Source organism: Hyperolius riggenbachi, chromosome 2 (assembly GCF_040937935.1).
Source record: "Hyperolius riggenbachi isolate aHypRig1 chromosome 2, aHypRig1.pri, whole genome shotgun sequence".
Taxonomy (NCBI): Eukaryota; Metazoa; Chordata; class Amphibia; order Anura; family Hyperoliidae; genus Hyperolius; species Hyperolius riggenbachi.
The window spans coordinates 342,497,521-342,523,539 of NC_090647.1; the positions used below are offsets into that span (position 1 = coordinate 342,497,521).

Genomic DNA, 26,019 nt, shown 5'->3' on the forward strand with positions numbered 1-26,019 from the left:
ACTTTTTCATATACTGTGAGGAGGAGAGCAACATCTTTTCTTTTTTTGATTTTATTTTAAGATCACTGCAGTGCTAATGCTAGGGAGGGAGAGGTCAGTATGGGTCCTAGTTGGAGGCAGAGGTCACTGTGGGTGCAAGGTGGAGGCAGAGGTCACTGTGGATGCTGGGGAAGGGAGAGGTTACTGCTGTTAGGGAGACACCATCTTACCTGCTTCCACACAGCTGCAGGGATGGTTACACTAGGTTTCCTTTTTGGCACCTCTTTAATCCAAAGTGTCCCAGATGGGGAGGAGCTGCCTGCAGGGGTGGATGAGGCTTCCTGCTAGTAATGGGTGGAGCTTATTGTGTCTGGGGGCGGGGCTTCCTTTTCGCAGCCAAAGGGGCCTCTTTATGGGAATTTAAAAATGGGGGTGCTTGGGCACCGAGAGCCCCCCTCCCCTGCACGTGCATGGTATTAGGCGTGATAAGCTTGAACCCATCACTGAGGCATATAGTAAAGTGGCAATGATTGCAGACAGTTTTGTGAATTGTAACTGACATTGCTGGTGTGTTCACTTGAGAATGAAAAATTGACATTTTCTTCAAAACTACAGTATATTGTATCCTCCTTAAAGAGGAGCTGTTAGGTATAGGGTCTCAGAGAAAAAAAACATACAGGTCCTTCTAAAAAAATTAGCATATTGTGATAAAGTTCATTATTTTCTGTAATGTACTGATAAACATTAGACTTCTATATATTTTAGATTCATTACACACAACTGAAGTAGTTCAAGCCTTTTATTGTTTTAATATTGATGATTTTGGTATACAGCTCATGAAAACCCCAAATTCCTATCTCAAAAAATTACAGTAACCAAGCAGCTCAGTGTGACCCAAACTACTAGGAATGTGTAGGGGATAAAAGGGACCAAAAAGCCCTCTTACTAAAAAAGCAAAGCTTGGTGTAATTGCCTTCTTAAAGAGACTCTGTAACGTCAAAAAGATCCCCTGGGGGGTACTCACCTCGGGTGGGGGAAGCCTCCGGATCCTAATGAGGCTTCCCACGCCATCCTCTGTCCCACGGGGGTCTCGCTGCATCCCTCCGAACAGCCGGCGACAGAGCCGACTGTCAGTTCAATATTTACCTTTGCAGGCTCCAGCGGGGGCGCTGTGGATGCTTTCCGCTCCGAACTACACGGAAATACCCGATCTCAGTCGGGTCCGCTCTACTGCGCAGGCGCCGGAAACTTGCGCCTGCGCAGTAGAGCAGACCCGACGGCGATCGGGTATTTCCGTGTAGTTCTGAGCCGACAGCCGTCAGAGCGCCTGCGCAGGAGCCGGGAAGGTAAATAATGACGTCATCTTGTACGGAGGGCTGCAGCGAGACCCCCGTGGGACAGAGGACGGCGTGGGAAGCCTCATTAGGATCCGGAGGCTTCCCCCACCCGAGGTGAGTACCCCCCAGGGGATCTTTTGATACAGATCCTCTTTAAAACAGAAGGAAATTTGCAAATTTCCTTCTGTTTTAAGAAGGCAATTACACCAAGCTTTGCTTTTTTTAGTAAGAGGGCTTTTTGGTCCCTTTTATCCCCCTACACATTCCTAGTAGTTTGGGTCACCCTGAGCTGCTTGGTTACTCTGTTGTACTCGTCCAAGCCCTATTTCATACAGCCTTCTCAATCCCTGCCATGTACTGATGAGGACCAAAAGTCCGAAACAGGCTGTCTACATGTGGGTTTGATATGGCTGTGTAAAACTTTAAAGCTATAGGCTTGTTATATACCAGCGGTTCTGGATGCTTGCTTGGCTTAACAAGGGCGAAAAGGGATAATTTGCATATTTAGTAGTAGTGCATTGTGGGTAACCACAAATGTTCATTTATTACTGAATTATTGCAAATTTCCTTCTGTTTTAAGAAGGCAATTACATCAAAAAATTAGCATATCATGAAAAGGTTCTCTAAACGAGCTATTAACCTAATCATCTGAATTAACTCTAAACACCTGCAAAAGATTCCTGAGGCTTTTAAAAACTCCCAGCCTGGTTCATTAATCAAAACCGCAATCATGGGTAAGACTGCCGACCTGACTGCTGTCCAGAAGGTCATCATTGACACCCTCAAGCAAGAGGGTTTCTGAACGAATAGGCTGTTCCCAGAGTGCTGTATCAAGGCACCTCAGTGGGAAGTCTGTGGGAAGGAAAAAGTGTGGCAGAAAACGCTGCACAACGAGAAGAGGTGACCGGACCCTGAGGAAGATTGTGGAGAAGGACCGATTCCAGACCTTGGGGGACCTGCGGAAGCAGTGGACTAAGTCTGGAGTAGAAACATCCAGAGCCACCGTGTGCAGGAAATGGGCTACAGGTGCCCCATTCCCCAGGTCAAGCCACTTTTGAAACAGCGGCAGAAGCACTTGACCTGGGCTACAGAGAAGCAGCACTGGACTGTTGCTCAGTGGTCCAAAGTACTTTTTTTCGGATGAAAGCAACTTTTGCATGTCATTCGGAAATCAAGATACCAGAGTCTGGAGGAAGACTAGGGAGAGGGAAATGCCAAAATGCCTGAAGTACAGTGTCAAGTACCCACAGTCAGTGATGGTCTGGGGTGCCATGTTACCTGCTGGTGTTGGTCCACTGTGTTTTATCAGGGGCAGGGTCAATGCAGCTAGCTATTGGCCTGCCAACTCTCCTGACCTGAACCCCATAGAGAATCTGTGGGATATTGTGAAGAGAAAGTTGAGAGACGCAAGATCCAGTGCTCTGGATGAGCTTAAGGCCACTATCAAAGCATCCTGGGCCTCTATAACACCTGAGCAGTGCCACAGGCTGATTGCCTCCATGCCACGCCGCATTGAAGCAGTAATTTCTGCAAAAGGATTCCCGACCAAGTATTGAGTGCATAACTGAACATAATTATTTGAAGGTTGACTTTTTTTGTTTTAAAAACACTTTTCTTTTATTGGTTGGATGAAATATGCTAATTTTTTGAGATAGGAATTTTTGGATTTCCATGAGCTATATGCCAAAATTATCAATATTAAAACAATAAAAGGCTTGAACTACTTCAGTTGTGTGTAATGAATCTAAAATATATGAAAGTCTAATGTTTATCAGTACATTACAGAAAATAATGAACTTTATCACAATATGCTAATTTTTTTAGAAGGACCTGTATATCAGTAGCTAAATATTGGCTGTACTTACATTACATATGCATTTCACTGTCCACATTTGGATTTCACAGAATTTGTATATAGTATTTGCAGAGATTGATGCTCTTGACAGCTCATGGCAGGTTCCATGTTTGTCTGTCTTGTATGAAGCCAATTGTGATGTAATATCCTCCCTTACCCTGCTTCCTGATGATTCGACTCACAAAAAAGATCAGGATCAAAGATCCTAATGGTTCATGATCTGGACAACACTACTGTGCAGTGAATATTAATTAGCCATGTGGCTAGGAACAATAGCGGACTCATGCAGTATACTCTAACTGAACATGTGCCTTGTGAACAGCACATTGCTTTTTCAGTGTTGTGAGCTGGACTGCAAGATACAAGCTTCTGTAACATGAGCCTGTAACTTCTCACTGTGAAAGCAGGCTTAGGGCGGGATAGGGAAATGAAGGGGAGGACCAAGGGAGTGCAGTGGGGAGAAGAAGCAGCCCCAGAATGCTTTGCAGTATCTGTTATGCGGCCTGACGGCCTCCTTAGGAGCTTGGGAATATAGAGGCTTGCTGTTCAGCAAACATCATAGTACGAGAGATTTTTAACTATAGTATTGCCTTTTTGGCTTCCTTCTAAACTGTTTAACACAAGAGAATAGAGGTTTAAATTAGCTTTTGCAGCCTGACAGTTACTCTTTAAACTGGTCACTGTGCCCTTTCTAGCAGAGAACAATGTTTGTTCAGAGCCAGAGCAGTTTGCTCAAGCATAAGAGCAGTGTATCTGTTTATTCATGTGTAAGAGGCTGTTTGGTCAATCTTTAACTTTGTAAATAAGTCATCACTGGTAAAGTCCACAAAACAGAGTGTGGAAACCCGAAACTGCCCCTCTGAACATTGGAAAAAGAACCAGAAACTGTATATGCTTCCAAAATTGTATAAGAGGAGACAAAAAAACACTTCAAGTAGAACAGCATCTACTTTTGATAGACTTGTGTTTGTTCTATTATTGTCATTTATTTTAGCTGTAAAGGTGCATACACACCAAACTACTGATGTCGCCCATCGAGGATCAGAGCCCAATCCCCTGGGGCGACATCGCTGGGCTCAGATGTACAGACGCGTGTCTGCTGTGTAGCGCTTAAAAACAAGAAGAGAATAGAGAGCTCAATATGGTGCAGTATTGTCAGGTAAAATGAAGAGTTCAATGCAATTTTATGTGTATATACTCACAAACACGGGTTACCCATAGCCAACCACTTTAAATGAAGGTGGGGAGCATTAGGACCTGACCCCAATCAGGTTAAGAAGCCGCTCTCTGTAGATAGTAGATGGGGATGCACCCCTCTACCCAGGGTGGACTAGAAGATCAGCAAAAGCTCGGTATACAGAGGTGCCAGAGTAGAGTAAAACGTTTTAAAAAACGCTTAAAAGCAGAGGGGGATGTTAGGGTGGACGTACCTCCCTCTTTGGACATACCTCCCTCTTACAAAAAGCTCACTTGAGTCTCGATAAAACAGAATTGACACATAATTTATTCAACTCCACAAATGCGACGCGTTTCGTGGGCATGACCCCGCTTCTTCAGGCAAAAATGGGAGCACAACTCTGGGTCAAGCAAAAGGTTTGAGCGCCTCTGTGTAGTGGACGACGCACAGTATTGCTATGCAAGTGTGCTGAGGGATGACAGGAGTGGCGTGTGCTTAATGTCATGCAGCGGGTGGGGGATCAGCGTGAACAATGAAGTTGGTCGCCACAGGGGGGCGAGTCAATCCTCCAGGTGAATTATCAGCTGAGCCTGTTGTTGCATGCCTTATCGGCTGAGCCAGTTGTTGCAGTCTCCTCATGCCCCCTGGCTCCTGTAATCATTCCTTTACAATGAATATGACTTATAGCTGAAGTCAGATTTTCGGATAGGAAGAGGCAGGTTGCTGTGATGTTCCCTCTTATCACCCTCCCATCTCCTCCATGTGAATGGGGCGAGGAGAATAGAGAACATCACAGCAAGCCTGCCTCTTCCTCTCTGAAAATTTGACTTTAGCCAAAAGTCTAATTTTTTTTTTCAAGGAACTCTGCAATAATCACAAGGCAGGGAGAGCAAGTTTAAATGTAAATGGTGTGCTTGCCCAGGGGGGATTTACAAATCAAAACGCCCCCAAAACTAAAGAAAATATAGATATCGCCAAAACAGTTAACTCAATTATACAATATGATCAATTTAATAAATACAAAAAAGTCAAGTCAACAAGCGTATAAAGTCATCAACCTTTCTTTGTAAACCATGGACCCTATTTGCATGGACATTGTATTTTCTCTGTTTGTGTGGATTCTCTATGGATTCTCTGGTTTCCCCCCATAGCCCAAAAACCTACAGATTAATTGGTTAAAGTCCGTGGCAGTAGAAATAAACGGCACCACCATACAATTCCTACAAGTCAGTCAGCGTGGGTGAGGCAAAGGTGGCTGTAACAATGACTTCCTCTCACCAAGGCAAAGGGGGCCATTGCCCCAGGGCCCTGAGCACTGATAGGGCCCCCAACCTCCACCTCAACATCACGGTTTATGGTGGTGGGGCCCGCCCGCCCCCCCCTTGCTGCCAAAACCCTGATTGATCCATTTTGTTAGACCAATACACCTGCTAGCAGGGCCGCAGCGCAACAGCAGCATTTGTGTTTTATCTGGCTGTGCTGGAGTTGCTTGCCGCCCGTCTTTATTCCACTTCCTGTGTGACCCGGCGCATGTTACACATGATGTGAGGCATCGGATCACACAGGAAGTGGAATGAAGACGGGTAGCAAGCAGCTCCAGCACAGCAGCCGGGACAGCCAGGTAAAATACAAATACTGTTATCGTGCTGGGTCCCGCTAGCAGGTATATTGGATGACAAAACAGATCAATTAGGGGGGAGGTTGGGGTTCCCGTGGGGGGCGGCAGCCAGCTAGGTAAAATATTTCTGGGGGGATGGAGGCCCCAGCTTACCTTTGCCCCGAGGCCCCATTGGTGGTTAAACCGGCCCTGTCTATTTGGATTAGCAGAGGTTTGCTGAGGCCTACAGGGCAAGACTTGCAAATGACGAGTAAGAAGAAAGGACAGTCATTGACTTCAGTTGTCCTTTAAAATAAATGCAAGACAGAAGCAAGAGGGATATGGAGGCTGCCATATTTACCAGTATTTCTTTTTAAGCAATACCAGTTGCCTACCAGTCCTGCTGATACTCCGCCTCTTATACTTTTAGCCATAGATCCTGAACATACATATGCAGATCAGTTGTTTCTGACATGGTCAAATCTGACAAAATTAGCTGTCTGCTTGTTTCTGGTGTGATTTAGGCACTACTGCAGCCAAATAGGTCAGCAGGACTGCCAGACACCTGGTATAGTTTAAAAGGAAATAAACATGGCAGCCTGCATATTCTTCTCACTTCAGTTGCCCTTAATCCAAAAGATTGAGCAGTAAATTACATGCAATCACGCAGGGCAGGTTGTCTCATGAAGCAAGGTGAAACATTTTCATCAGGCGGAGGGATTACAGGGGCAGTATGTTTGTACTGTGTTCACACTATGTTTGTACTGTGTTTACACTAACAGCATGCAGTCAGCGTAGGAGGGGAAGCGAGAGGAGAACGAGATGAAGAGGTCATCATTGGGGAAAAGCAGCTTGTGCTGTGAGAGGAGTCTGACAGTGAGTGAGGAGGGAAGAGGCAAGAGAGTAGCAGCGTTTCATTTGACTTGCACAGCAGAAGGGAGGTGGTGGCACTGCTTTCCTGAATGAGGAGGAATGGAGTGGCTGAGGGTGAGCAGTTTATTTGTCACAGACTCACAGCCAGACAGTAAGCTATTGTGTTGTGACACTAGCATTTCCCACAGCTGCAAATGTGGGGCAGGGGCCTTATTTCTAGAATAGGATAAATAACACACTTTGTAAAGTGCTGCGGAATATATCGGTGCTATATAAATACATAATAATGTTCAAAGAAGGACTGACCTTGCATAATATAAATATGGAGGCAGACTTGCCAAACTTACATAAACTTTTTTTTTTTTTTGGGTGTCTGTAAGCGTGGAGTTTGTATGTTCTCCCTATGTCTGCATGGGTTTCCTCCAGGGGCTCGTTTCCTCCCACATCTGCAGACTGCTTAATTAGTCCCCCATGTGGCAAGGTCCCTACACACATCTGCAGATGACTGGCCATTGGCCAATATTACTACTTTCATGTAGTATGACAACATACCTTCACAGTCTGTTCATAGTGTTCAATATCTGTTGGCCTTCATACTGCATAGCAGTGATAAAATTGTCCAGTCATCTGTAGAAAATTTGATGTGTGTACAGAGCCTTAGGGCCCTTTTCCACTGGCAGAAGGGATGCGATGCGGAAGTGTATAGGAGGAGATGGCGGGTGGATGTGGCCGTGCGAGAATCAGCGGCATGCTGCAGATTCTCTTATCGCTCCGCATAACCAGCACACAATGGAAGCTGTTTCCTTGCCGTGCATTGATTTCACTACAGGTGTGATACGTCTGTGTAGCTGCATCGCACCGCATGTAGTGGAAACGGGCCCTAAAGCAGTTTTCACACTGCATATTGGCGGTAGCAGGCGCACCGCCAAAACCAGGCCTTTTCGTTAGTACGCGGTAATCCTAGTCTGGCAGCAGGCCAAGCAAGAGAGGCTCACTTCCTGTGCCTAAATAGATGATGTGCGCAGTAGCGCATTGCTAAAATACAGCTCTGCGCATGCGCGACACAAAACCTGCAGCAGTCATTTAAAAACCAAAAAAGAAGTTGCCATTGACTTACACGACTTTCGGTCTGCCACAGGAGTCGCACATTAACGTAGGTATGCGCTCGTGTTAGATTAGTGTAATGTGATATGACCCATTGGCTATTATTGCCCTACCGTTAGGCTGCAATAAAATGCCGCACCAGTGTGAAAGGCCCCTAAAGGTGGCCACACACTATACAATTGTTTAAATTTATTTTAAATTTAAGGATTACAATAATTTTTTCTCTTTGTAACATTGAAAAAATGTGAGCAACGTACCACAAACGTGTTCAATTTTTTTCCCATAATGAAAAAAAATGATGGGGAAATTGCTTGGGAGTATATATTAACCATTTCAGCCCGCGGGTATTTTTCACCTTATGGACGAGAGGAATTTTCCCATTTCAGCGCTCCTCCCGTTTATTCCCCAATAACTTTATCACTACTTATCACAAAGAAATGATCTATATTTTGTTTTTTCCACCACCAATTAGGCTTTCTTTGGGTGGTACATTATGTTAAGAATTATTTTTTCTAAATGCATTTTAATGGGAATAATTAAGAAAAAATTGAAAAAAATAATTATTTCTCAGTTTTCGGCCATTATAGTTTAAAATGCCACGTTACCATAAAAATTCCACACATTTTATTTGCCCATTTGTCCCGGGTATCAGGGGCGTAACAATAGGCCCTGCAGCGCCTGCGCCCGCGGGGGGCCCGGCCCCCCCCCCCCCCTGGGGCCCGCTTGGGGCCGTTTTTTGGGGGCTGGAGGGGTGGCAGCATGAGGGGAAAGCCTTGCCCACAGTCGGCGGGGAGAGGGGAAGTTCCCCCCCTCTCCCTCACCTCGGGGCTCTCCCCTCTGCGCTCCCCTCCAGCTAGTGAACCTGTGTGGGCAGCGAGCAGCAGCGGCGGCAGGATACATACCTTCTTCCTTGCGTTCCATCGCCGCCTTCTCGCTCTAGTGGCTGACGTCACTTCCGCCGACTCCTCTAATTTGCATATTACAATTCTGTTGATTAAAAGTATGTAACATGAAATTCGTCTCTTAACTGCCAACGCTTAGGAATTTTACAAGACAACTGAAGTGAGAAGGATATGTAGACTACTATATTTATTCCCTTTAGACTAAAACTAATCCTTGGTAAGAGTACTTGTAAAAGGTACAAACCGGAACAAAGAACATCTATCAGGCCCTAGGCAATGTAAGTGGGGGTACATGTAAGAATGATGTGCAGGTACTCTGCAGGGGAATGAGGAGATTGTAAACAGACAACACCTCTGTGTTCAATGTGCACAGCATTCTCAGTGGATTCCCTGCAGCTCTGTGGGGCGTGCATATGTAGAGTATAGTACTACTGTGTAACAAAGTAAACCTGAGACAGATGAAATTAAAGTTTTATACATACCTGGGGCTTCCTCCAGCCGCCTTCAGGATAATCAGTCCCTCGTTGTCCTCCTCCACCACCTGGATCTTCTGCTATGAGTCCAGGTACTTGAGCCAGTCGGGCGTAGTGCGCATGCACACACTCCGCCGCCAGGAGCATACTACACCTGTGCAGCACTATTGCGCAGGTGCAGAATGTTCCTGGCTGTGGGAGCGGCATGCAGCCGGACAGCGCTGACTGGCTGAATTACCAGGACTCATAGCAGAAGATCCGGGTGGTGGAGGACAGCGAGGGACTGATTATCCTGAAGGGGGCTGGAGGAAGCCCCAGGTATGTATAAAACTTTACTTTTCATCCGTCTCAGTTACCCTTTAATTTGTAGTCACCAAACCAAATTTTAACAACATATCAAATTATTTGATTTCATCAGCAAAGGGAGTGCATACATTTGCATAAATTAGCATCAGTGCAGAATTATTTCCATCTCATTGACCATCTCTATTAGTGACACAGCTACACATCAGGCTTTATTCTTACAGCATAGATGTTATGTAGTGTATATATGAGATTCCTGTGTACACGTCATATATACAGTCACAATCAGATATGTATATCTGACCCTAAAAATACGGGGACTGGTTTATTGAAGCAGCACAAGTAACTAATTTTGATTGGTTTATTTCATTTTTGTGGACTAAGCACAGCTATTACTGTATATATAGTGTATATATACATTCTTTTTAATGACTATTATCTGAGAAATAGAACATTTTATTATATTTTCTATTTTAATTAGTTACAAATTCATTAGGAGTCGGAGTCGGTGCATTTTTTCCCGACTCCGACTCCAGGCACCCAAAATTGCCCGACTCCGACTCCACAGCCCTGAAAAAAAGAATGCTCCAATTGCATGATGGGAGCCCAGCACAGAATTCAGACTTGTGTAATTATGTCATGCTGAGGAGAAAAGACAGAAACTAAGAGGAGAGGCCCCAAAGGGAGCAGCATGATTAATTTGCACACATCACAAGTGCTAAATGGTCACACATGGAACTTGCATCCATGGGAGCTCCAGATACAACTGCAGGGAGATATATACAATGAAGAAAAGCTCACACATGTAGCTCCTCAGTTTTTGTTTATTTTTGATGAAACAAAAATGTCTCATTTGCTTGTTTGTTGTTGGTCAGGCAAGGCGCGTTTCTGCTGTAATAATTCGCAACAACTCTTTCACTTACTTTTCTCAGGTTCATACCATTATGTAACTTGGATACTCCCAATTCTCAAAAGAATTGCACGCATAGCGCACACTACAACCACCGCAGCATGCCTCTGCCCACACTAAGGGCCTAAGCCCACTAAAGCATGCATGTCCGCTTTCCTGCAACACACCAATGTTACAAATGCTGAAAAGCGGACACAAATGAGTTAGTGGACTCACACAGTCATTGCACGGAATGCACGTTGTGATGTGCTAAAGCATAGACTAGGGCAGCTGTACCCATCGGGGAAACATGCGTTGTGCGATAAAATGTTCCCAGATCGCATGGGAACGCACACCTATAGTGTGAATGGTAACATGGAAGTCTATGGACTTTCATTTTGCCATATGGATGGTACACAATCTGCGTTGCGTCAAAACTGACAGCGCAGCACATAGTGTGAATGAGCCCTAAAGCTTATGGTTTGGGTGTCCAGTATTTTACTCTAAGCATCTCTACTATATGCATCCATAACCTCTACTAAGCAGGACATCAGTATGAGTTGTCCTTTCATACTGCATGTAAATGCATGCTACGTATTTCCTGAGTAGCATCACAATAAAGTGAACCCGAGGTGAGAGTGATATGGAGGCTGCCATATTTATTTCCTTTTAAACAATACTAGTTGCCTGGCAGTCCTACTGATCTATTTGGCTGCATTAGTGAACTGAATTACACCAGAAACAAGCATGCAGCTATTCTTGTCAGTTCTGACAATATTGTCAGAAAGGCCTAGTGCACACCAGAGCAGTTCGGTTGCGTTTTTAGGAACGCTTGCAGATGAGGAAAGGCTTGGGTAATGTATTTCAATGCGCTGGTGCACACAAGAGCGAGCTGGTTTTAGCAGAATACTCCCTTTCCCACGACAAATCTTTACCTTTTCTCAAATAGATCATCAGGGGGGTCTGTGTGGCTAATATTGTGATGTAACTCCTCCCACAGTGTGATGCCATGGTCTGCATAGTTTGCTGTCTATGAACCTCATTACATTGAAGTAAATAATAGCTTTTTCCAACTGCTAAGAAAGCAATATTTCCTTCAGTGAATAGACACTGTTACGTAAATTTTGTACCGATCAACTGGCAGAACTAACGATGTCACCACCAGTGCGGTTGTGGTCTGCACACTCAATTTTTTTCAAAATAGGGGCTTTCCTGGCTGTGAAAAAGTTTGTTTTTCAGTGTGCAGCGTGAAAGAGGCCTTAGGGTAACATAGACATTAACTTGCTCATCACTTGTCCTTTCAGTTAGAACTGAAAAACAACGGATGCAGTATAAAGGGAGGGGCTCTGTTAGGCAAGACATGCTTTTGTAATGCAGGGAATGTAACAGAATTATAGTGTAAAATTAAACAGTGCAACACATTTTCCTGTTACTTGTAAACCGAGCAGATGATGGAAAAGATGTTGCCCTACATACAAAAAGGGCCCTACCACACTGCATGCATTTCTATCCGATTTTCATTAACATAGTAATAAAGGATTTTATTAACATAGTTAAAGAGGAACTCCAGTGAAAATAATGTAATTTAAAAAAGTGCTTCATTTTTACAATAATTATGTATAAATGATTTAGTCAGTGTTTGCCCATTGTAAAAATGTTAGTCTCCCCGATTTACATTCTGACATTTATTACATGGTGACAGTTTTACTGTGGGCAGGTTATGTAGTTGCTGCTAGCTGTTTTGGCCGTTGGAGACAGCTGTAAACAGCTATTTCCTGTCTGTGAACCTTGTTACATAGTTTCAAACTGTCAAAAGTACCGTGGTCCTCAGAGCTTCTTGTGGGGGGGGGGTTTCACCACAATATCAGTCATACAGAGCCCCCTGATTGTCTGTTTGTGAAAAGCAATCGATTTCTCATGTAAAAGGGGGTATCAGCTACTGATTGGGATAAAGTTGGTTGGAGTTTCTCTTTAAGTTTTGAACCTGTTTGTAAACTTAGTGCCTGTAAGTGTTATGCTATGCCATTTGCCATGCGATTTACCATTTGAAAAGCTTCCCGCCTTTTTATTATTATTATTATTTAAAGGGAATCATAATCTTGGTCGCTGATTGGATGAATCCTTACTGTGAGTGACTGCTGCATAGGAAATATGTTTTTTACAGTGCATTTTGCTTTGGGAAAATATATATGTATGTATACACATGTATTTTACATTTTACAGCTTTTGGTGGCCCTTTAGCTGTTCATACCAGTTTTTTTTTTCTCTCAACTAAAAAAAAGTTTTTAAACTTCAGTTTGTACTTTAAAAATTAAAAAAAAAGTATGTAAATGACGTGGACTAAAAGCTTTTTTTATTATTATTTTAAGGAAGAGGAGACCTCATCAGCCTTTGTTACAGGAAAAAGGATTCAAATGGAGAATGAAGATTTCTGTATTAAGACAGAACCAGAAGACACGTTTTTTGAAAAGAGAGCTCGCAAAAGCCATGATGACCATTTCTACAGCAACAAACCTGTGGAGATCCCGCTGCTGGTAATGACCACTTCCGTTATAGCTTTTTCATAGATATTGAAAAGGGTCTATCCCTATTCATACCTATCCCATAATCGTCGTGCATATATGAGGTCCCTAATCAGCGCTGAGAATAAAACATCAGGTAACCGAATTGTTAACCAAGATTTTATTAGCTAAACACAGAAACACAACCACATTTATACCCTTCACACACAATGTAGCTCTATGATGTTCATTTCCTCATGTGACGTCAAATTACAAATACACCATTGAAGAAGCACCATAAACAGACGCTATACTGTTGGTTCTATCATGTGAAACCTCACATGTAATGCATCCCTTGGGTCATGCTGTTTGTCCATCCTATAGAAGACAATAATGCTATGCTTATACCCAAAATATCTGTTTGCCTGTCATGTGCACTCTCACAGAATCATTTGTTATACAATCTGTACAGCACTGTGGAAGATGACAGCACTATACAAATACTAAATAATAATAATACAGTTAGTGAATTTGAAGGTATATAATTAATCTATAACAGATATGCATGCAGTGCTGTGCGAATTGCTCCACGATTGCAGCGCTGCAAGTGGAACCACCCACAAGATCCACTGTTGCAGCGCCAGCAAGCACTGTCAGTGGGCCCCAGGCCCTAACACCATGTAAGAAAACTCATTTCAGAATCTTCAAATGTTGTTGCTTTGCAGCCTGAAAAAATGAAGATGGATAAAGCATTACCACATGATAAAAAGTACTTTAAAGGGTTGATTCACACTATGAGTAATTTGCTAAGTGCCAGTGACTTGAAAAGCGCTTGCTAATGTAGTGTTGTGTGATTTTTTTTTATTTTTTTTATTTTTTTTTAAATCGTATCACTCAAGTGAGAACACACACATAGCATTACATTAGCAGGAGCTTTTTAAATCCTAGTGTGAACCAGCCCTAAACTCAGGTGGAACTAATCACCTTCTGCGTTGCACACCAAGCTAACTGTCTTCCATCTGTAATCCATTCCAGTATATTTATATGAAACCTTCTGCAGTGCTTTGCAGAGTCAATAGTCCTGTCACTAACTGTCCCTCAGAAGACCTCACAATCCCTACCATAGTCCTAGTCTAATGTCCCTAACAGATAGTCTGAGGCCAATTTCGGGAGGAACCAAAGAACCTGAGTTGTGGGGCCAAACCAGAGTATCTGCAGGAACCCACAAAACATGAGAAGAACATAGAAACTCCATGCAAATATTATTATATTAATAGCAAGATTGCTATTCACAACATGCAGTGCAGTGTCATTTTGATTAATTTAGCATGAAACTCCTATTGAAGCTTTCCAGCAGTGGTAGTGCAACTAAAAGCAAAGAGTCAGTTATAGGTAAAAGCACTGTCAGGGCTGGTTCACACTTTCACCGCTTTGCTGATCACTGGCGATCAGCAAAGCGCTGCTGCCAATTTATCCCTATGAATACATTTGCGTTGCATGCAACGTTGGAGGCGATTGCGCTGTGATTCTCATTCTATTGAACGGGAATTGCCAACGTGAATTGCGAGATTTTGCCCGTGAATCGCAATTGCGGACCTGAATGCGATCGCGGGCAATCGCAAAACTAGCGCAGGTGTGAACTAGCCCTCAAAGGATCTTGAGGACAAGCTAGTGGACTGGCACAAAGCAGGAAATTCTGTTTCAATATTGTTTATTAAGCATAAGGATCAGTGCAAACATATCCTTGAAACAGCATGTAAACAAGAAAAACATGAAACTTGAAAGCATGCATAATAACAATTGACTAGATTGCAGATACATTCCTTGCTCGATTGCAGATTCATTCCGTTGATTGGTGATCTTCAGATAATTCCTATGGCATTTTTAATTAAGGTAGCTAATTGCGGGTTATAGAATGTTGTTATGCCTTTTTGGAATGAGCACCTCTGTTTTCAAGCAATGCTGTCAGTATGTGTAATCTACTGTCAAACTTTGTGTACTGAATAATTAGTGGAATAACTAGTGGAATCTATAATGTAAATTGACTCCGTAGAGTCATAAAGCAGCGTTTAAACGTATTTTATGAATCTTTATTTACTTTCTTTCTGTTAGACGTGTTTCACACATCAGCGTGTTACATTAGCCATCTTTCCACCTGTTACCAATTTCGAATAGGAAAGACGGATTTATGATGTAATGGGTTCTCTGTGTCAGCGTTCCCATCTTTGGTTCCCCTCATGGGGGCGGTCAGCACAGGCCATTCCACTCCTTGTTTTTGCCAGATGCCTCTCCGCTGCCTCTCGGGGGGGGGGGGGGGGGCGGCAAGGGAGGGGGATCGGTTTCGAGTCGCGTGCTGGAGGTTCCTAGGGGCTGTCGAGGTAAGGGGGTGTATCGACAGGATGGTGCTGTGACCCTCTCTACCCTTTCAGTGGTTGTGTATCTTTTTAGTCAGTAAATGGGCTGGCCGTCCAATCGACATTGGCTCTTTTAAAAGCCCTCCATCCATCCAATATTAGATGGTATTTGTCCATGGTGTATTGTGAGCTGTGAATCGGCTCCTCCAGATTTTGGATTTTGTTCACTTTTTGTAGCCAGCTTTGGATAGAGGGAATGGTTTTTTGTTTCCAAAGGGCTGGGATCTGTGACCTAGCTGCATTGATGAGATGTGGTAAAATTGAGTTTTTGTACTCTTTATGGCTGGATGGGGAATTGTGCAGCAGAAAGACGAATCTGGTTCAAACGGAATGAGGGAGCCAAGTATTTTTTGTGTGAGGTCATGTACTGTGGTCCAGTAGGATTTAAGGAGGGGGAATGTCCAAGTAATGTGCAAAAAGGAACCATCATTGGTTTCACATCTCCAGCATTTATTTGGGGATTCAGGGGCGAATCTATGAATAATCTCGGGGGTTTTGTACCATAAGGATTGAAATTTAAAGCTCTGCTCCTGTGCCCAGGCATTTCTAGAGGATTTGTGTGTATTTAGTGCAATCTTTTCCCATTGTTCTGGTGGGGTGTTTTTTTTTTCAGGGTAAGGTTCCATTTTTCCTGATAGTGTAGCATTTCATCTGGTTTGCTGTTGTTTAAAAGGGAGTAGGCCCATGCTAGTAAGTGTCTTTGTGGCTTTCTGCAAAGGATTTTTTCCTCAAAGACCGAGGTTGAGTAATTTAATGTTTTTAGCTTTTAGTGAGTTTATATAGTGCCTTAATTGAAAATATTGCCATTTAGAAATGTTTTGGGGTTGCGTAAAATCCTTAATTTGCAGGTATGCTAGGACCTCTCCTTTGTTCACGAAATCTATGATTCTAGGGGTCGGGCTTTTTTCCCATCCCGTGAGAAAGTCTTTTTCCAAGCCTGGGAGAAATTCCTTATTCTTTATTAGGGGAGTAAGTAAGTTTCCCTTTCTTATTATGTTGTGTTTTTTGTTACAGGCTCGGAACGCTTTCAGGGTCGGGGCTATTAGTGGATGGTGGTGTATGGTTTTGGAGTGTTGTGTCGAGTGATCCCATAGTAGGTTTTGAGTGGTTAGCGAATAGGGTTGAACACTGGCATTCTCTATTTGTACCCAGTCCTTTTTTGAGTTTGGGTTTGCCCATCCCAGCACCCTGACTAGGTGTGCAGCCAAGTAATATTTTTGTAAGTCTGGGAGACCCATTCCTCCAGTCAATTTGGACCTTGTGAGTAAGTTGAACCTCAATCTAGGCCTTTGCCTGTTCCAAATGAATTGTGCTATTTTCCTTTGCATGCTCATTAGATATGCTTAGGGAATGCTATTGGGAGATTTTGAAATAAGTATAGGAATCTAGGTAGGATATTCATTTTCACTATTGACATCTTGCCAAACCAAGAGATTCCTAGTATTTTCCCCCATGCAGTGAGGTCAGATGTTATTTTTGTTTCTAACGGGGTAAAATTTAACGTGAATATTCTTTGCAGATCTGTAGGGATTTTAATTCCTAGGTATGTAATATCTGATGTTTCCCATCTCAGGGGGAAGGTGCTTTGGCATTGCCGCAGTGTTGATTGGGATAAGGAGACATTTAGAGCGCTAGATTTAGCGAAGTTTATCTTCAGGTTCGATAATCCCCCAAAGTCTTCTAAGCATTTAATTAAGCTGGGGATGAATGTTAGAGGTTGTGTAATAAAAAAGAGCATATCGTCTGCGAAAGCAGCGATTTTATGCTCCTTGTGTTGAATTGTGACCCCTTTTATGTTGTGGCTCTGTCGTATTTGGTTAAGTAAGGGTTCCAGGGTCAGTATATAGATGATGGGGGAGAGAGGGCAGCACTGTCTCGTTCCGTTGGAGAGAGGGAAGGGGTCGGACAACAAGAAATTCACCTTGATGCGTGCTTTGGGCTGGGAGTACAGGAGGTTAATCCAGTTAGTCATATTAGGCCCGAATTTTAAGTGTTTAATTGTTTCAGAGATATAGTCCCATGCCACTCTGTCGAAAGCTTTTTCGGCATCCGTGGAGACAAAGCAGCCCTCCACGGCACGCTTAGTAAGCCAGTTATGGATGTTGATTGCTTTAGTGGTGTTCTCCCTTCCCGGAATGAAACCAGCCTGATCCTGATCAATTAAGCTAGGGAGTAAGGGGGATATTCTGTTGGCTAATATTTTTGTAAAAATTTTTAAATCATTGTTGAGTAGGGAAATAGGTCTATAACTGGCGCAATTGGATGGGTCTTTGCCTGATTTATGGATGATTGTAATGTGGGCTTCTAGGAGTTGTGGAGATGGATTGGGGTTGGGTCCTATTGTGTTAAAGGCTGCCAGGAATGAATCAGTTAGGGTGGATGCAAAAGTTTTGTAGTATATGTCTGTAAGGCCGTCTCGTCCTGGGCTTTTACCTGCTTTAAGCTTGTTGATGGTGTTGAAGAATTCTTCCTTGGAGATTGGAGTATCTAGTTGGTTAGCGATAAGCTTATCTAAGGGGCTGGGACCGAATTTGGCTAGAAAGCTTTGGATTCTGTTTTGTCTAGAGCTTAATTGTTGAGGTGTTAAATTTTTATCTCCGATAATGTATAAGCTTTCAAAATATTGCCTGAATGTTTCTAGAATGTGTTTGGAGATGGTATGTTTTTTCCCTGCTTTATCTGTGATTGAGTCTATTTGTTGATGGGCCTGTTTTTTTTCTCATTCTCCTGGCCAGGAAGGCTCCAGCTTTATTTGACCATTCATAGATCGCTTTTTCCGCTCTGAGAATACGTTTTTTTGCCGCGTTGTGTAGTAGATTTTTAATTTCATCTCTGGTATTGTTGAGCTCTGTGAGTATTTCTTTAGCGTGTATCTGTTTGTGTTTCCTTTCTAGCTGTTGGAGCCTTGCTAGCAAAGAGTTTAGTTTTGCCTCCCTCTCTCTCTTGTGTTCTTTTCCTACCCTGATGAACTCTCCCCTAACTACCGGTTTGTGGGCTTCCCAGATCAGGAGGGGGGGGGGGGGGAAGTGTTTGGTGTTGCATTGTTTTTTAGGTAGTCCAGAATGGAGTTGTTTATGCGATCAATAGTAGTTTGGGTCTCTATCAGATCTGGGTTAAGTCTCCAAATAAATTGGTTTGATCTAACTGATGGGAATTGTAAAGTCAGGTGGACTGGTGCGTGGTCTGAAATGACTCTCTGCCCAATTTCAGTTTTGATCACCCATTCCAAATCAGCTTGAGTTAAGAATATGTAGTCTATTCTGGAGTATTTGGAATGGGGGTCCGGGTAGTGTGTGTAGTCTTTGGTTTGTGGGTGTTGGAGTCTCCAAATATCCATTAGTCTTAGTGACAACAGATTCTGTTTGATATTTTTGATGGATTTGAAAGGTATTGAGGATTTGCCGGTAGAGGCGTCTAGGCTGGGATGTAGTGGGATGTTCAGGTCTCCCCCCACCACTATCATGCCCTGTGCGAAGTCATGTAAAGTCATGTAAACTATTAATAGTTCTGTTTAGGAAAGCTTCCTGTTTTTCATTTGGGGCGTAAATTGCAGCAATGGTGATTACCCTATTCCCTGAATTCCCCTTGATAAATAGATATCTTCCCTCTGGGTCCTTTTTACACTCAGTAATGGCGAGAGTGCAGTTTTTATGCACTAAAATCGAGACCCCTTTGTTTTTGCCTTCTTTTGAAGGGGCATGATAGCATTTAGTAAAATTTCTATCCCTTAAAAAGGGGATTCTGTTTTCTTTAAAGTGGGTTTTTTTTGGAGAATAGCTATTGATGTTTTTTGTTTTTGTAGTAGTCTAAGGATAGAGGAGCTTTTCTCTGGGGTGTTGAGGCCGTTTACATTCCAGGAGGTCACTTTCCATATCGCCTTTCTCTCCTCCGTTCGTTCTGTCCCCTTGTTTCTCATTTTCTCCTTAACTGACTGGGCGGGTGATTCTGTCTGTTGCCCGTGGCCTGGTGAGCTGGGTCTATGTGTTTAGTAATGTGATATCCCCTGTCTATGTGGATGCGCTGCCACAGAGAATGACCGTCTAGCCTAGAGCCGCTGAGGTGGATAAAAGAGTTAGATCCCCTTTGAGAGGTAGTTCGGGGGAAGTCTCTAAGACCAACCCCTAAGTACCCACTCAAAATCAAATGGGGTTAGTGTCAGAGATTCTTGAGTTCAATGTCTCTGATGTGGGGTAGTGGTGGTTAGCTCTATCAATACAAACAAATAACGATGTTTTATCTATGAGAACTTAAACTATTGGACCCCATTTGGATTAGGAATGGTGGGGACTGTTGTCTAATGGACTTTTACCCTGGCGTAGATCCCTTGAGGGAGCGTGTATTGCTGCCAGGTTGATTACAGAGCGTGGGAAGGAAAGGGGGGAGGCATCGGGGAGGCAAAGTGGCAGCTGCAGGACTAATTAATCAGGAAGCAGCCGCTCGCGCGAGCGGCTGTTTCCTGTCAATTCACGGCGGGGGGCTCCGTGAATAGCCTGCGGGCTGCCGATCGCGGCTCGCAGGCTAAATGTAAACACAAGCGGAAATAATCCGCTTTGTTTACATTCGTACAACGCTGCTAACAGTAGCAGCGTTGTACCAGATCAGCGATCCCTGGCCAATCAGCGGCCGGGGATCGCTGTCACATGACAGGCAGGAGCCTGTTAGAGGCTGCACAGGACAGATCTGTTCCTGTGCAGCCTCGGATCTCCAGGTAAGGGAGGGAGGAGAGGGAGGGGGGGCTTTAAGGTTCCCCCCCCCCCCCCCGCAACACCCAGGCAGGCAGGAGCGATCAGACCCCCCCCAGCACATCATCCCCCTAGTGGGGAAAAAAGGGGGGCGATCTGGTCGCTCTGCCTGCACCCTGATCTGTGCTGGGGGCTGCACAGCCCACCCAGCACAGATCAGCTAAAACAGCGCTGGTCCTTAAGGGGGAGTAAAGGGTGGGTCCTCAAGTGGTTAAACAATTCTTATGTAAGGCCGAAGGAGAAAGCAGGCTCCTGTTCCCCCCCCTTACCAGATGTGGAGTCGTTTCTTATCTTATTTGCCTGTTCTACCCTATCAGGTGTATCGGGGGAACGGGCTTCTTATGTGTAATGGACGTCACCATCCTCTCTGAGTGTTAGTGGGCGGGTTTATAAACAGGCTTGCGTAAGCATTGCTCTGCTGCTTCTAGATTGAAACATTATAATTGAAGTTATAAGCCCCATCTTGTATGCTATATTTCCACCCTCCCTCCCCTCCTAGAATTGCGTAAGTCACATCCCAAGTTTCTGCATACCATGTTGTAGAAAGACCCTCGTCATCGCCACAGGATATGTCTACCGAGACTTTTCCCCCTCCTGGGGTTCTCGAGGGGTGTGCACAAAGTAAGCAAGAGTTACCGTGTTCCCACAGGGGAACAGGCTCCCATGCGGTCAAGTTCTAATGTAGCCGTAGCCGGTAATGTTAATGGCTGGTGTGCAGTTTATTACAGTCATCAACAGCTGCAGCCGTCTATTTTACCTCGGAGGCTTACAACTGAAAGCCTCTTATGCGGTCTGTGAAGTTGCAGGTCGTGGAGGCTGGAGTCTTTCTAGATAGTGTCCTCTTCTTCAGAGCCTGAGGAACTGGCAGCATTTCTTTGAGGCGATCCCCTGTCTTGCTGTCTGCGAAGGGGTGTTTTATCATTAGGTTCAGTGCCTCCAGTATTTGTATTCCTGGAATTCCTGCAGGCTGAATTCCTCATACCATTCAGGGAGGGCGACTTTAGGAAGGCCCAGCATCTTTAGGAATCCCGACAGGTCCTGCGGTGTCCTCAGGATCGCTGTGCGCCCTTTATGTAGCACTGTTAGCGCGAAGGGAAAGCGCCATCTGTATTGGAAGCCTTTATCTTTTAATATTTTTGTTAAGGGTTTCAGTGCCCTGCGGTTAGTAAGAGTGATGATAGAGAGGTCTTGGTATAAAGATATTGCCGTATCATTGAAGATGATTTCGTCCTGGGCTCTGGCCGCTATCATTATTTCTTCCTTCAGCTGAAAAGAAGCTAGGCAGCACACTACATCTCTCGGAGGATCTCCTTCTGAGCTTCGTGGCTTAAGGGCTCTGTGTGCTCTGATGAGCTCTATTGGAGTGTCTTTCTCTCTTTCAGTTGGCTGATGGTGTAATGGTTAAGGGCTCTGCCTCTGACACAGGAGACCAGGGTTCGAATCTCGGCTCTGCCTGTTCAGTAAGCCAGCACTAATTCAGTAAGAGACCTTTGGCAAGTCTCCCTTACACTGCTACTGCCAATAGAGCGCGCCCTAGTGGCTGCTGCTCTGCTTTGGCGCTTTGAGTCCGCAAGGAGAAAAGCGCAAAATAAATGTTATTTGTCTTGTCTTTCAAGGAGTTCATTAAAGATCGCTGTAAGAGCTGCAGTGAGGGTGTCTGATGTAACCGATTCCGGTAGGCCCTTCACCCTGATGTTCGATCTTTTCCCCCTGTTATTTAAGTCCTCTAAGTGTCTGTTGTGGTCTATCAGCCTGCGATTATGTGTTGTCGTTGCATTATGAAGCCACTTTAGCTTTATGTCTCTCTTCCTTCCCGCTTGCTCTATGTCGGTTATCCTCTTGTTAATGGCCGCCACCTCCTCCCTCACCTCCGCTATGTCTGCTTTTATGGAGGTTTTGATGTCGTCCGCAAAAGCTCTCATATCCGCCATGGTAGGATAGTCTGCTTTAGGGTTTGGCTTGGATGTAGGGGGTCTCTTACTTTTATCCGGAGAGTCTTCCGAGGGAGCAGGGGAAGAGGCCACTGTGTCACTTCGCGTCTGCGCCATCTTGTCTGCTGCGTTGCTCTGTCTCCGCGCTTGTTGGGATTTATAAAGCTCAGGAACCGTTTTCCCTGCCGGGGTATGCTTGTCCCTCTGCGACCTGTTGTTGGTCTTGATGCGGGTCTGCATGCCCGGGTAAAGATTTGTTGCTTTAGATGTTCGTCCCGGTCGTTTAGAGCAGCTCTGGGTCCGGAGCTCAGCTCTCAGGCATCCATTCTCATTGCGTGCCTAGCCACGCCCCCCAAAGCAGGAAATTCATAAAGAATGATTTAAAGATCTAATCAAGCCCTAGCAGCACAGCTTAGAGTTGGAAGGTAGTTGTTTCTTCTGGCGCTCTTAACCACTTCTGGACCGGCCGCCTAACCCCCCCCCCCCCCCCCCCCTTAAGGACCAGGCATTTTGCGGTGGAGGGGGGTGCGCGCATTTGGGGGGGGTCGGGCAGCCGGATCCCGTCTGTGGCTGGCTGGGCAGTGTGTAACCACCCCCCACCCCCATGGTGGCAAGTGTCCCCCCTTACGCCAGCAGCCATCACTCACCTTCCAGGCGCCAGCGATGAGCCGCAGTAGCCCGCTTCTTCTCCAGCCGGCATCTCCGCTCCAAATGACGCTCAGGTTGGGTCTCGGCTTGATTACGTCATCAAGCCGGGACCCGGCGCTGGCCTCAGACGGAGCAGAGAAGCCGGCCAGAGCAGAGGGGGGCACCAATCGTTGCTGAAACAGCAGGGAGGTGAGTGGATCCTCTTCTTTTCCCTCCTGCCGTTGCCGCTGTCAAAGTGATCACGTGATCAGCAGCCATACGCGATGGCTGCTGATCACTGAGGGGAGATGTCAGCTGTCATATGACTGCTTAATCTCCCCTCTCGGGTGCGCACGATCGCGTCGGGACGGTTCTTTAGCACGGACTTTGAATCAACGTCCGGTCAGAACGGTAGCACCACCTGCTGGAAGTTGATTTAACGTCCGTGGTCCCCAAAAGGTTAATGAAACCAACCAAATCTCCCAAACTGAATGGTCAAACAGACACTGTGCAAAAATAGGAAAAATTCTCTGGCTCTTAGAGAAACTGAAGTCTCAAAAAAAAAAATGGCTTTTTTATTTAACAAATATGTTCAATACTTTAGCCCTAACTAAACCGCCGCATTCCCGCTGCTATAAACTAAATCCCCCCCCCCCCCTAAATCGCCCTCACTCTCCCCTGCAAAATCCATGACTTTCTTGGTCGTGGATTTTGCTGCCCTCTAGTCTACGTGTCTGTCAGCGGTGGATCTCCGTCTCTCCCCGCCCCTCTCAGTTAACCACTTGATGACCCACCCTTTACCCCCCCTTAAGGACCAGCGTGGTTATTAGTGATCTGTGCTGGGTGGGCTCTACAGCCCCCAGCACAGATCAGGGTGCAGGCAGAGAGATCAGATTGCCCCCCTTTTTTCCCCCCTATGGGGATGATGTGCAGGGGGGGTCTGATCTCTTCTGCCTGCGTGTGGCTGGCGGGGGGGGGGCACCTCAAAGCCCCCCTCCGCGGCAAAATTCCCCCCTCCCTCTCCTACCTGTCCCCTCCCCGGTGATCCGGGCTGCACAGGACGCTATCCGTCCTGTGCAGCCAGTGACAGGACGTCCCCTGTCACATGGCGGCGATCCCCGGCCGCTGATTGGCCGGGGATCGCCGATCTGCCTTACGGCACTGCTGCGCAGCAGCGCCATACAAATGTAAACAAAGCGGATTATTTCCGCTTGTGTTTACATTTAGCCTGCGAGCCGCCATCGGCGGCCCGCAGGCTATTCACGGAGCCCCCCGCCGTGATTTGACAGGAAGCAGCCGCTCGCGCGAGCTTCCTGATTAATCAGCCTGCAGCTGGCGACGCAGTACTGCGTCGCTGGTCCTGCAGCTGCCACTTTGCCGACGCACGGTATAAGCGTGCGGTCGGCAAGTGGTTAAGGAAGACTGAGAGGGGCGGGGGAGAGGCGGCAATCCGGGCTGACAGACGCGTGTGAGGCAGAGCTGCTGCTCATAGCCCTGCCTCACACGGAAGCGCTGCCCGGATTGCACACCGGGGAGTTAGGGGGTATTTAGATAGCGTACAGCGGCGGGAATGCGGCGGTTTAGTTAGGGCTAAAGTATTAAACATATTTGTTAAAGGGACTCAGAGCTCAAATTAAAATAGAAAATGGTACTCACCTGGGGCTTTCTGCAGCCCAGTGTAGGTCGGGACGTCCCATGCCGGCGTCCTGGCTCTTCTCCCATCACCTCCTCAGAAATGGCTGGGCGGCAGTAGCCGGGCGACACTGGCCCCGAGTGTCGGGCTCCTCTTCCTCAAACGTCATGGCTGACGTCACCACGCCGGCCGCCTTGCGTCATCACGGTGGCCGGCGTGACAGTACGGCGTATGCGCGATTTAATCATGCGCATGCTCCGTACTGTAATGCCGGCTGCCATGATGACGCGAGGCGGCCGGCGTGGTGACGTCAGCCATGACGTTTGAGGAAGAGGAGCCCGACGCTTGGGGCCAGTGTCGCCCGGCTTCCGCCGCCCAGCCATTTCTGAGGAGGTGATGGGAGAAGAGCCAGGACGCCGGCGTGGGATGTCCCGACCTACACTGGGCTGCAGAAAGCCCCAGGTGAGTACCATTTTCTATTTTAATTTGAGCTCTGAGTCCCTTTAAAAATACTTTTGAGACTTCAGAGTCTCTTTAAAGAGAACCCGAGGCAGTTCCATGGGGGGCAGATGGGACACAGAGGCCTGTTCTCTGCCTCATGACATGCCTTTGTGTCTCCACACTGCCACTCTCTGCCCCCCACCACTGCGCTATAGCCCCCCGAGATTAGCAAATATTTGTTGTTCTTTCGAAGGTAAACATAGGGGGATTCCCTGTTTAAATTGCCTGTCAGGGGCTTTCCTGCAGGGTTTCCAGTTTCTCTCTCCCTGGCCACGCTCCCTGCCGCTCCCCCGCCTCCCTGCACTCTGTGAATGAGAGACAGTCGCTTATTCCAGTGTCGTGACCCAGAAAGTAGATCAGTGTGGCCCACAGGAGCAGCGGGGAGCAGCAGATTTTGGGGCTACCTGATCTGTTCCACCCTCTGGATCAGGTAGCCTACATTTTTTTTTTTTTTTTTTTTTTTTTTTTTTATCACAACTGTAACAAGAGGGATGTGAAGGCAGACATATTTATTTCCTTTTAAACAATACCAGTTGTCTGGCTATCCTGCAGATCTATTTGGGTGCAGTAGTGTCTGAATCACACCTGAGACAAGCATGCAGACAATAGTGTCATAAACACCTGATATGCTGCAGGCTATTTCAGGGTCTATGGCTTAAGAGTATTAGAAGCAGAAAATCAACAGCCATGTAACTGGTATTGTTTAAAAGAAAATAAATATGGCAACCTCCATATCCCTCTCGTTACAATTGCAGCACTGGTCTTGAAGGGTTTAAAGTTTTGTTGTTGTTTTTTTTTTTTTTTGCCTCAACAGCATATGGCATATTTGCAAGAAAGGCATTGCAGCTTGCCATTCAGAACACTATCTACGGTAAAGCATGGATGTGGCCTAGTGGCCACATCTTCATTGAGCATTCATTTGAAAGGGGCTCCTGATGTAGCTAAGAAACGTAAATTTGGTTGCAAAAAGCCACTGGATATAGCGGAGAAAAGTACTTTCAGTCATAATAAAGGCACCGGATATAGCCGAGAAAAGTGATGGGGTGCCAGATATAGGCTAAATAAATTTAGTTTGTTTATCAAAGGGTATGATCTAGCCAAGAAAAGCGATTTTGGTTATAAAAGGGTGTCAGATATAGCAGAGAAAAGTGATTTCAGCTATAAAAGGGCGCCGGATATAG

The 26,019-nt window shown here is 45.5% G+C and overlaps 1 protein-coding gene across 1 annotated transcript in view; it reads left to right on the top strand.

Annotated features, from left to right (window-relative positions):
• Positions 1–26,019, top strand: part of PPHLN1 (periphilin 1) — a 91,628-nt gene that overhangs the window by 59,833 nt on the left and 5,776 nt on the right. Inside the window, exon 7 of the mRNA XM_068269488.1 lies at positions 12,859–13,023. Coding sequence (XP_068125589.1) covers positions 12,859–13,023 — 165 coding nt within the window. The remainder of the gene's footprint in view (positions 1–12,858; positions 13,024–26,019) is intronic.